Consider the following 12251-nt stretch of genomic DNA (forward strand, 5'->3'; position numbering starts at 1 on the left):
GGAAGAAAGAAGGGCGCAGGAGGAAAAATCTAGCATACATCTAACATTAAACCTAAATTTGAATGAACATAATACATATAAACGTATCGGTTCTAGCTGATCAGTGGGGGGAAGAGTGTCCGATGTGGCCAACAACAGCTGCAGAAGCTCTGAGTTGTGGGGTGGGAGGCTCCAAGGGTTGTCGGGAACAGGCAACCAACCAGTGGGTAGGAGCAGGAGGCATGTTAGGCAACTGAAGGACGGGCAGAGCAGATTTAATCGGATCCAAGACCTGGCAAGCCAGGGAAAAAGAACTGGCCAAAGTTAAATTCAACAAAAATAGCACCTAGAGGGGGAGGGAAGAGAAACAAAGACAATTGCTCCACAGCGACAATCAGTGGCAACTTGATGTAGACTCAAAGCAGTTTGGAAGGAAGGAATGGAGGGACATAAAGAGAGAGAGAGGAAGGAAGGAAGTTGCATTTAAATAGCATCTTTCACAACCTCAGGATGTTTTGCAACAAATGAAGTACAATTTGAAATAGGAAATCCCATAGGGAGGTGTTTTAACGTAGGAATTTTCCAATGGCAGATGTGACAGGTGTACTGAAAGGTTGGTGGCTAGATATACATGAGAGCATGCCAAGACACACATTCTAATTTTGCCAAACAGAATACTGGGAACCAATGTTCCCCCTAATTTTTGTTTTGGGTGCACGGTTACTTTAATGGGCTGCACAGCCCATTCAAAGTTTTGCAAATGCATGAAATTTCACATTGGAAAAGCCGGTCATGCAGCTTAGAGGGAATGTTGCTAGGAGCATAAACCCCCCCCTCCCCTTCCCCCATTGTCTGGCCATTCAGTAACACAGGGGGGCTGACGCTATGGTTCCAGTAGAGAGCTGGTGAGGCATTGTATGTGACTGCATCCGAATTAGCTGACCTTGTATGATAACAGGACATCAGCTTATTTAAATAGACTTGTGGTGCTTTGGGCTTGTAGCACCAGACTTGCTGGGGGGTGATATGGGATTGGGAGCTCAATATCGAGCACCAGCAGCCGTTAAAGGGCTCTTGGCTGCCCCACTGAAGCAGCACAAATTTTAAAGCCCCCTTTTGGAAATTGACTATTGGAGACCAAAGAAATACTTGAAAAATGCTGAGTGGCCCCACTACAAAAAGAGAGCCGGCCAGATGACATGCATTCCAGTTGCATTATGGGGAGAACCCTAAACTTAAATGGATCCCATGACCTAATGAGCCTTGTGTGCTCGGCACTTCCCACCCACATTGGAGTGCACTGAGCATGGAGCAGGCTTCTGACGCTTTGAGCTTCTGTTGTCTTACTATCAAGCCCCTTGGGTCAATACCCAAGGCAGCAGTCCTGGGCCAACCCATCCTTTTCTTGAAGTACATTTTATTATTTTTTTCGCTGAGCTTCAAACAACAGAGCTGCTGATCAGGAATTCGGACACAGAGATCAGTACTGGCGGGAAATTCACGTGGATCAGGAATCAGGCACACAGACCTATGTGACTGAATTCTCTGTAGGATAAAGCCATCGAGCCCACACTGCCAGCAGGGAGCGGTGCTTGAAGGGAGCACATCAGTGCTACATTATTAAGCCCATAAGAACAGGAGTAGGCAATTCAGCACCTCGAACCTGTTCCACCATTCAATTAGATCATGGCTGATCTGTACCTCAACCCCATTAACCCGCCTTTGCTCCATATCTCTTGATACCCTTACCAAACAAAAATTTAGCGATCTCAGTCTTGAGGTTCATTTAACCCATAATCCACAGCCTTCTGGAGGAGAGAGTTACTCAATTTGTAACCTGTGCTTCTTTCAAGTGTGACTCGGTGAATTTACCCTTGTATGTGCTCCCCATTGCACAAAGTCTCTGGGAGGGCTTAAATTCACCCCTGTATATTTCATTTTATTACTTAATTCTTCTTTCCTATGATTGAAAATGTCTCATGTTCTTTTCTTTTTTTTTTGAAGACAGCTGTTAGATATTTGCTAAATCATTACTGCTGGGATTTGGATCCTCCTAATCAAAGTCTGGAATACAAATGGCTCCCTGTCTCCCGGCCCACTGAAGACCCCAAAGTTAAGTTTACATCATGTTCCTACAAAACTTAGTGCTTTCCATCAACTGCTGTCTAAATCACTGATAGTTCAACACATCATCAGTCAAAGATCTGTGTGATCAGTGAGTCACGGCACAACAGTGCAAACCTGATAACATCACTGTCACAACGGGGTGAAATTGTATCATAATTCAGCGTGTGATTTTATCAGTATTGTACTCGCACTATGCATCAAATGTATACAACTGTTTTGTTTTTGCCTTTGAAGGACAGTGTAAGAAAACATAGCTACAGTGTCTTCATTTTACTGTAGAAAATATCTTTATTAAAATAGTTTTGAACCTCGTAACTTCAGAGTCAGAGTCTTTTAAACCAAACGTGGCAAAGACATCAAAGGGGTCATTTCCCAACTTTGCTCAACTCGCCAGCCACAATTGCTTATTGAGAATCCGGGCATGCACTGTACACGGTTTTCCAACAGCAGTTCCTGATATACACTGCCAGCAGGCGAAACTTGGAAATTACCCCTTTAATGTACACTGGGTATGTTAGATAAGGTACATTACACAGCACTGCTTAAGGATGCTTATGCATAATGTCCACTGTAATCATCTTCCGTTCCTTTCTGTTACCACCATTCCAATCTCAATCTCATTGTAAATCTCGCACTGCCAGCGAGGGGCCACACTGTAGGGGAGCGTGTGTCGGATGTTCGGCGTTCCAGTGCTAGAACCCCATCTCCGACCCCTGCTCACTCTCAATACAGCCTCCCACTGGGTGCATGTGTTCGGTAATTTACCTCTAACTCACTTAGAACCACCGGCCCTGGCACTGCCAGCCACACCCTCAAACTGGGTGAGGTCTGTTATCAGGGGTCATATAAAGGAATAGACAGCTGCAAAAGTAGCTGCTGTAATGCTGAACTACCTCCCTTTAATTTCCCACTGGTGATGTTCCAAGACTTGTGTAATCAAACAGTCAGAACATGGATCCACACTTCTGGCAATTCACTCAGTTAGTGATGTAATTTTTGGTTAACAAATGTCACATGCATTGTTAATTCTTATGTCTGATACGGTGGTGTAGTGGCTATGTTACTGCACTAGTAATCCAGAGGCCGGAGTTCAAATTGCACCATTGGCAGTTTGAGAATTTGAATTCACTTTATAAAAAAAAAAAAAAAAAAATCTGGAAAGATGGATTGTTGTTTGAAAAACCCCAACGGGTTCACTAATGGGGAAAAACGTTACAGGGTGATGGGGAAAGAACAGGGGAGTGGGACTAATTGGATAGCTCTACCAAAGAGGCACAGGCACAATGGGCCGAACGCCCTTCTTCTGTGCTGTATCATTCTATAATGTCCTTTAAGGAAGGAAACCAGCCATCCTTACCCCGTCAGGCCTATATGTGACTCCAAGCAACTAGGGGTGAGCAATACATGCCGGCCTTGCCAGCGACGTCTGCATCCCAAGAATGAATAAAAAAATTAACTACCAGCAATGCTATCAGTCCTATATATACTGTATTGAATTTCAATTGTGTGTCAGCTGGGGCGGCACTCACACCTCTGAGTAAAAAGGTCGCAAGTTCAAGCCCCACTCCAGAGACTTGAGCACATAATCCAGACTGACAATTCAGTGCAGTACTGAAGGTGTACTGGCCACGCTAGACCTGCTCCTATCTAGCTATCCAGCAAGTTAAACACTCATTCAAAATAATTCTTCCTGAAGCGGTTGCTGTTTTGAAGCTTTTACTTGAACAAATTTGTGAAACTGTAAACAAAGACAAAGTATGTTTTGTACATAAACTGAGTACTACACATTCGATATTACACAAGATATAAACATATTTACAACAGTAGAATAGACTAATTGTATAACTAACTAACATTTGAACTAACTTCTGTAACTATTAAAATATTAACCTTTTATAAACATAGTATTATCAAAATATTACTCTGACAACATTGCTATTATGCTAAGAACTAAAGATACTCACAGATATTGCGCTTGGCCTAACATATGAAGTCAGATTACACTGGATTGTAATGGAACCTCTCATAGCAAATTCTCCATTACTCAAGTCAGGTTCTTCCTGGCAAAACTGCTTCCTGGGGTCAACAGGAAGAAAGGAAAGAAGGTCAAATGACACCTCTCAGGAAGAAAGGTAAGAAGGTCAAATGACCTCTCACAGGAAGAAAGGGACAAAGATCAAATGACCTCACACAGGAAGAAAGGAACAGATGACCTTTCCAGCCTACAAACTGTTAACACAATAACCGCCACCAGAGGGTGCTATTGCATGTAAAATGTCCAGAATGTCACATAATGTCCATCGGTCTAGAACATTCCCCGTCTGGGGTCATTAACGACTCCACATAGTCCGAACTCTACTTGTCACTGGAGTCCTCTGGCGACAAAAGAAGAACCACCTCGGAGACGGTCCGTTGGTGTCGATGATAGGTTGCAGCTTCCGTAGACTGCTGTGAGGGGGTAGGTTGCGTTCTGCTATGTACAGTTCCAACCTGGGTATGGTGAGGTCTGGCTGGGGCGCCAACTTGCCTCTATCAAAGACGAAGCTGATTTTGCTTTGTCCTTCTTGAGTGGTGACCTTCAGATAAGCCACACTTGCAATGGCCTTAGCGGATGCGTCTGCAAAGACACAAATTGGGCATTTAAGGGAGAGAAAGACGAATAGCAGCGAGGTATTCGGATCTCCTGTAAGTCTTGGAGTGAGTCTCTCCATCTGTCCCACTCTGCTTCCATCTCTTCAGGGAGAGGTGAATCCCACTCTTCAGCGCGTGTGGAGAGTTCCCTGAGGAGCAGCCTGCCTTGTATGGTGACAGGGGCTAAGAAGCCGAGAGGGTCGTATAGGCTGTTGACTGTAGAGAGCACTCCTCTACGTGTGAAGGGTTTCTTGGCCTCTAGGACTTGGAACGTGAACGTGTCTGTTGCTATGTTCCACGACACCCCTAGGCTACGCTGTAGGGGGAGGTCATCAGCGAAGAGGTCTAGGTCCTTGACGTCCTTAGCACGATCTTCAGGGGGGAATGCCTCCATCACTGCTGGTCTGTTAGAAGCTATCTTATGCAGCCTGAGGTTGGATAGTGCAAGTAGTTCCTGGGCTCGTCCGAGGGTACTGATGGCCTCTGCTTCGGTCGGGAATGACTTCAGTGCGTCGTCGACGTAGAACTCTCGTTCGATGAACCCTCTCACATCACTGCCAAAGTCGTCATCTTCTTCCTTGGCAGCCCTCCTTAGTCCGTATATGGCGACAGCAGGGGATGGGCTATTCCCAAAGACATGGACACGCATTCTGTAGTCCACAATGTCTCTAGTAAGGTCATTGTCCCGATACCACAGGAAGCGGAGGAAGTCTCTGTGGTCTTCTCTCACCACGAAGCAATGAAATGTGCTGGATATCGGCAGTGATGACGACGGGCTCTATCCTGAATCTCATGAGCACTCCCAAGAGGCTGTTGTTAAGATCGGGCCCTGTGAGGAGTACGTCGTTGAGAGAGATGCCCTGATATGGAGTCAAACACCATGCGGATCTGCCTACTGCATGGGGTAAGGTAGCTTGGACGACCATTCTCCAAGATGGAAGTCTTGAGTGTGCTCACCTGAGATGGCTTGTGAGCGCTCTCGAGGCACACATCTCCAACAACGACCCAGCCGAGGTCTAGCCTTTGGGCGAAAGGGGCGTCATGTGGACCGTTGATCTGCTCCCTTATCTTATGTACCCTCAGGATGTCTCTTCCCAACAACAGAAGTATGCTTGCATCTGGGTCAAGAGGTGGGATCTCGTCTGCAATGCGTCTCAGATGACGGTGATGACGAGCTGCATTCAGAGTGGGAATCTCAGAACGGTTGACGGGGACTTGATTACATTCGATAAGTGTAGGAAGGGGGAGACTAATCTTCCCGTCGACTGACTCAACAACGTAACCGCAGGCCCTCCTGCCGGCTGTCTCTGAAAGTCCAGCACACGTCTTCAGCGTGTAAGGCGACGGACTTCCTTTGATCTTGAAGATGTTGAAGAACTCGTATCTTGCTAGAGAACGATTACTTTGTTCATCTAGTATGGCATACATCTTTTCAGATTCCTGGTGACATCCTGCAGGGTACACATCAACAAGGAATATCTTGGAGCATGCTCTTGCGCTCACTCCTTCTCCACACACCTCGGTGCACCTGGATGTAATCTCCGTACCAGCAGCTCCCTCTCTCTCCCCGCCATGCTCTGATGCGGGAGGAGGTGTTTCTGACTTCCAAGGAGTTGGGCCTGGGTGTAGTGCTGAAACGTGCCGATCACTTTCACATTCAGTGCATTTTGCATCCACCTTGCAGTTCTTGGCGAGATGGCTCGTGGACGAGCAGCACCTGAAACATATAGAGTTCTCTTTAAGATATTGTTTCCGATCTTCCAGGGACATCTCCCTGAAGCCTCTGCACTTCTTTAAAGGATGGGGCTTGTTGTGGATAGGGCATTGTTTGCTCATATCCTCAGGTTTCTTCTGAATCTTTGTGTGCTCAGTTGAGGACACTTGCATTCTGTGGACAGATATTGGTGTCTTTCCATGTCTGTCGAACTTGTCTCTTCTGACAAGTGCTGGTTGGGAGGAGAAGAAGTTGAAGCTGGGGTCGTTCCTGGCTTTGGCTTCTTTACGGATGAATTTAACGAACGCAGAGAATGGTGGGAACGCCACGTTGTGCTTTGGCTTGAACTTTGATCCAAACGTTATCCACTTCTCCTGCAGGTTAAATGGAAGCTTCTCAATGATGGGACTTACCCCTCTGGACATGTCTAAGTACGATAGACCGGGTAGGTAGCCGTCCTGCTTTGCGGCTTCGAGTTCCGACAGCAGATCTCCAAGGTCGCGGAGCTTCTGGGGTTCCTTACTCGTCAACCTCGGAAAGTTCGCCAACCTGTCAAAGAGAGCCCTTTCAATGGCTTCGGGCGAGCCGTAGCTCTCTTCCAGCCTCACCCAAGTCTTCTTCAACCCCTCTGGCAGCTGCCCCACATTGGCCGCTTTTATCCTGCAGGCCTGTCCGGCGGACTCTGGGCCGAGCCATTTGATAAGGAGGCCGAGCTCTTCTCCTGCCGACAGGTCTAAGCCCGATATGGCATCGTGGAAGCAGGACTTCCAAGCCCGATAATTCTCTGGCCTGTCATCAAACTTGATTAACCCCGAAGTCACCAGCTGGGTGCGTGCAAGGTATTTGGCGAGGTCGTAGGTGCTGGGACCTGGGCCAGGGTTGCCTTGGCTGGGGGCTCGGTTGGGGTTCTCAAGGGACCGAGAGGGGATTTGCCTCTGACTTTCTCTATTCGGCGTCCTATTCCTTTGCACCGTGTCTTCCGTTCTGCTGGCGGAGACTCTGCGGCTTGAGGCACTCCGTCTGCTTTGACCTTGGTTGGCAACTTGTGGCATGTTAGACGAAGTGTTTGTGTCTGTAGAGATGTGCGGGCTTCCATCCCTTTCTCCTGTAAACTGTATGTCGGCATGGTCACTCATGTAATCTATGGTGCGCTGTCGTGGACTCTGCCATGGAACGGGAATTAAAGGTTTGTAAGCTTTCTTGGGATCAGCTCCCTCCAAAATTGCCTCGAATACTTGTGTCTCGGCTAATGCAGCATCTATCTCTTTTTGTTGCTGCAGAGCGTCTAATGTGGCTTGGAGACGGGCCTGTTCAGCCTGGCGTTCCACTTGGTGATGGGCCTGTTCCGCTTGGAATTCAGCTTGGAGTCGGGCCTGTTCTGCTTGGAGCCGGGCCTGTTCTGCTTGGGGTTCAGCTTGGAGACGGGCCTGTCTTACTTTTATTTCTATTTCACTGTCCGCATGCACAGCTCTGGCTTGAGCTGCTACTAGCTTAGCCCGTGCTTTGGCGATGGCTATGCTTACTCTAGAACCACCCGATGACCGTGAACCAACTTGCGATCTGTAGTAACCGGAGCTTATAGACCGATTGTCACGTTCTACAGTTTCGTCTGCCTGTTTAAGGTCTTCTACTTGCTGCAAAGCATTTTCGTTATTATCTTCTGACATGTTGATGTGAGGTAGATGTGCTCTACGAGGCTAAGGCTTACTCTGGGTTCCTCCTGCTCCGCTCTTCACAGCTAGCCGTATTGCTATCTTTTCACTGATATCTTTTCACTGCTAGCCGTATTGCTATCTTTTCACTGATATCTTTTCACTGTACTGGCCGCGCTAGACGTGCTCCTATCTAGCTATCCAGCAAGTTAAACACTCATTCAAAATAATTCTTCCTGAAGCGGTTGCTGTTTTGAAGCTTTTACTTGAACAAATTTGTGAAACTGTAAACAAAGACAAAGTATGTTTTGTACATAAACTGAGTACTACACATTCGATATTACACAAGATATAAACATATTTACAACAGTAAAATAGACTAATTGTATAACTAACTAACATTTGAACTAACTTCTGTAACTATTAAATATTAACCTTTTATAAACATAGTATTATCAAAATATTACTCTGACAACATTGCTATTATGCTAAGAACTAAAGATACTCACAGATATTGCGCTTGGCCTAACATATGAAGTCAGATTACACTGGATTGTAATGGAACCTCTCATAGCAAATTCTCCATTACTCAAGTCAGGTTCTTCCTGGCAAAACTGCTTCCTGGGGTCAACAGGAAGAAAGGTAAGAAGGTCAAATGACCTCACACAGGAAGAAAGGAACAGATGACCTTTCCAGCATACAAACTGTTAACACAATAACCGCCACCAGAGGGTGCTATTGCATGTAAAATGTCCAGAATGTCACATAATGTCCATCGGTCCAGAACAGAAGGAGTGCTGCACTGTCAGAGGTGCTGTCTTTCAGATGAGACGTTAAACCGTCTGCCCTCTCAGGTCGACATAAATGGAATTTCCCAAATGTTTTTCCCCAATTGGCCTGGGTTTTAACTATTAACCCAGACTAACATTCCTGTCACTATTAACCCAGACTAACATCCCTGTCACTATTAACCCAGACTAACATTCCTGTCACTATTAACCCAGATTAACCTTCCTGTCACTATTAACCCAGATTAACTTTCCTGTCACTATTGAGTGGGGAATTATTCTTGTTAAAACTGAAGTCCAGCAAATTGGATGAGGTAATACTTTGAAGCATGCAGATTCTTATGTAGCTAGAGTGAAAGAAAGGTATAAAATGAGGGGTGTTAGAATAGATATTTCAGAATTCAACAAGGCGCGGCCAGCCATTAAACCTTCGAGCTTGAAACGTGATACGGTGAATTCTCCGGTCTTGTATCGTAAGTGTGATCCTAAATATATGTATAATTATTAATAATAGTTATATAACATTGTATGCTTAATTCCTATGAAAGCCAATAAATGCCTTTGAACCCTATTACCTTGTGGAATAACTCATAAATTTATAAGGAAATCCATTCCCTAACACAACAGCAGCAATCCTCATCAGACAAGAAAGACTGGGGCAAGGTGAGGAAGCAGCAGAAGGGCCACCTCAACACCTTGCAGCAAGAGATAGGAGGGAATATGAGTTAATTGCTCAGAGATTCCGATGAGCTGCTCATTCCCCTGCCCTCAATTTACACAAAGCTTCTGCATTAATAGTCCTTGTTACATTGTTCACCACTCCCTTAATCCTGCATTTAAGAACAGCCTCTATATCAATGACATACATCTATATCAATACATACTGACTCAGAAGCTGCTATAAAACCACACTGCAGACCAAAGTGCCAAATGTGATAAAGGTGATTAATTTAATTCCCAACACCATAATTGGTTTCCATTCATTTATCATCCATGTGTCAACCCGTATTGCCTTATAAGGTTTCCTAACTTGGGGCTCGGACTCATGATTTCCACTGATCTGCGGGAGAGCAGACTGTAGAAGAGGAGTGACTCCTTAAAGGACCCTACCGATTTGGTCCTCCAATATGGAGCCCAGAGCCTGCACGGCAGCCATTTGAGCATCCATCAAAGCTGCAAAGGCTGGTGATGCTGACTCCTTTGTGAGGGCCTGGCTGCAGCGTCCCTGGAGGTGGCCATACTCGCCAAGGTAAACTGCAGAGTGCTGATGCCATGCGAGATGAGACCAGTCAGGCTGAAAGCAGACTCCTCCATACTTTCAGCCATGGTGCTGAAACTCCTTGGCAGGCCTTCCAGTGCCAGGTACAACTGCTTGTGTGAGGCTTTTCATGGCTGGTCCCCTGAAGTCCTCATCTCTGTCCTGTTCAGCATAGTTGGGAGAGGGCCTCGCTCTCCAGCAAGCTCTCTCCTGGACTGTCCCTGCCACCAGTACCTACTGCTGCTCATTTAGTGCTGGTGCAGACCCCTATGCCTCACCATCTAACTCGTGGAGTGACAATGTCTGTGCTGGTACTTGGGGTGATGGAGCTTGTGACAGTGCATCCACAGGAGGATTGTCCTCTTCCAAACTGTCTTCTTTTGCAAGATCCAAGTGCTGAGAAGTACCTAGACTAAAGAAAATGCACAAGAGTTAGGAATGCACTGAGAGGTTGGACATTAGCAGGTGACAGTCTTGAGAATGTACCTTGAAGTTGTGATGCTTGCTGAATATTTCCTGAGATGAGTGAAGGGTTACAAGCAATATGCAGACACCATGCTCAGATAAGCCAACAACCTTGCCTTAATGCTCATGGCTTTGCCTGGGCCACTATTCTCCAGGGCTTCATGCTCCACTTGGGTGAGGACTATGATGTTGGGTACTTCTCCCCCAGACATTATGCGCTGTCTTGTCCTGCAGAAGGAGAGGTGGAGAGTGAGTGACTGCCGAAAAGGTAAGTGGAGATGTGTAGGTCTTGCGCATATAGTGCATGTGTTGAGAGGTGGAGAAGAAGCAAGAAGGAATGAGGATGAGGAGGTGATGAATGTAAAGCCAACTGTGGAATGTCGAGTGGTGGGAGGAGTTGGTGGTTGTGCAAATGCTAGGATGCAAGAGGATAATGGTGTGGTGTGAAGAGAGCAAAAGAGAGGTGTGTTTGTGATTATATGTTGAAGGATGTGATGGAGGGGAGGGAATTGTTGAGAGGGTGAAAGACTTTGTTGAGAGAGATGAACAGGTTTACTCACCGTTGCTGCTCTTGTGAGGTCATTGAACCTCTTCTTACACTGAAGACTAGTCCTGGGAGGTGATGCTACTGGCACTGACCCTGGCAGCCACCTCTGTCCAACCCTGCTGGATAGTGGCCCTGGGGAAGCTCCTGTGGGTACTGGGGAACAGTGCCTCCAACCTTGCCCTAACCTCCCTCACCGGGACTCCAGCGAGGCATCAGAAAAGCTGTGGGCAGCCCTGCGACTCATTCCCTTGTTCCATCTTGCAGCAGTATAACAAGCAAATCTGGCAGAAGGGAATGTGACCTCTCTTTAAGAGGGGGCTACCCCCATTTTAAATAGGCCTCGGGAGGCCCACCAGAAATTGCGCGGAGCAAATGGGCAGGCTGGGCATTTTGCGACGCAATTGGGTGGACAGTCGACAGTCATGAGTGTCGGGAGTTTAAATCTGTTGGGCCTCAGCTGGTGACATCATAGGGACTTTTCCGCTCACCCCACCCCCACTCACCCATTTCCCACCGAGTTAAAACCAGGGCTTTTGTTTATTTTCCCTTTGTGTTGAACTTACCTTTTGGCACCTCTGCTGGGTGTCTGGCGACTTCAACCGAGCAGAGTGTCCACGGCGAAAGCTTCGCCCACTTGGCTGTTCAAATGGCTTCAGGGGTCCTGTCTAAGTTATAGGATCCCAATTTCCCGCCCGAGTCAGTGGAAGGTCTCAGCTGCCCGGCTGTAAAATAGCCGTGGGGCAGAACAAGAGCAGCAAGTGGACCTCTTTGATCTTAACTCCTGTTCTGCCCGGGATTCTGCCGGGCGAGGGGAGTTTAAATGCCCCCATCTTGCGTGTTGAGATGTCTCCAGCATAACTTCAAGAAGAAAATGACAGAATAAGACGGAGCAGATTTGTCTTTAGTGGGCCAATGAATTCCAGGCACTGCCAGCCACGCTAGCAGTGTGGGTCAGTGATTGCGATCATCACTATCGACTACACTCACAGTCTGAGGCGAGTCCATCAATCACTACTGGCTATGTACCAGTCCAGGTTAATTAGCTAATCAGTCACTGCCATGGCAGTTTAGCCATGTAATCAACCCAGGT

General features: G+C 46.7%; 1 protein-coding gene across 5 annotated transcripts in view; it reads left to right on the forward strand.

Annotated features, from left to right (window-relative positions):
- Window positions 1–2421, forward strand: part of LOC147124167 (uncharacterized) — a 192554-nt gene extending 190133 nt beyond the window's left edge. For 4 of the 5 annotated variants that reach the window (XM_085983141.1, XM_085983158.1, XM_085983151.1 and 1 more), the window contains one exon: window positions 1984–2421. In XM_085983141.1, the coding sequence (XP_085839267.1) occupies window positions 1984–2124 (141 nt within the window). In that variant the 3' untranslated portion in view covers window positions 2125–2421. The remainder of the gene's footprint in view (window positions 1–1983) is intronic. The other variant, XM_085983167.1, reaches the window with a different exon arrangement.
- Window positions 2422–12251: the final 9830 nt, after the last annotated feature.

This window comes from Somniosus microcephalus, chromosome 1 (genome assembly GCF_052327205.1).
Source record: "Somniosus microcephalus isolate GS21.2 chromosome 1, FLI_Smic_1.0, whole genome shotgun sequence".
NCBI lineage: Eukaryota > Metazoa > Chordata > Chondrichthyes > Squaliformes > Somniosidae > Somniosus > Somniosus microcephalus.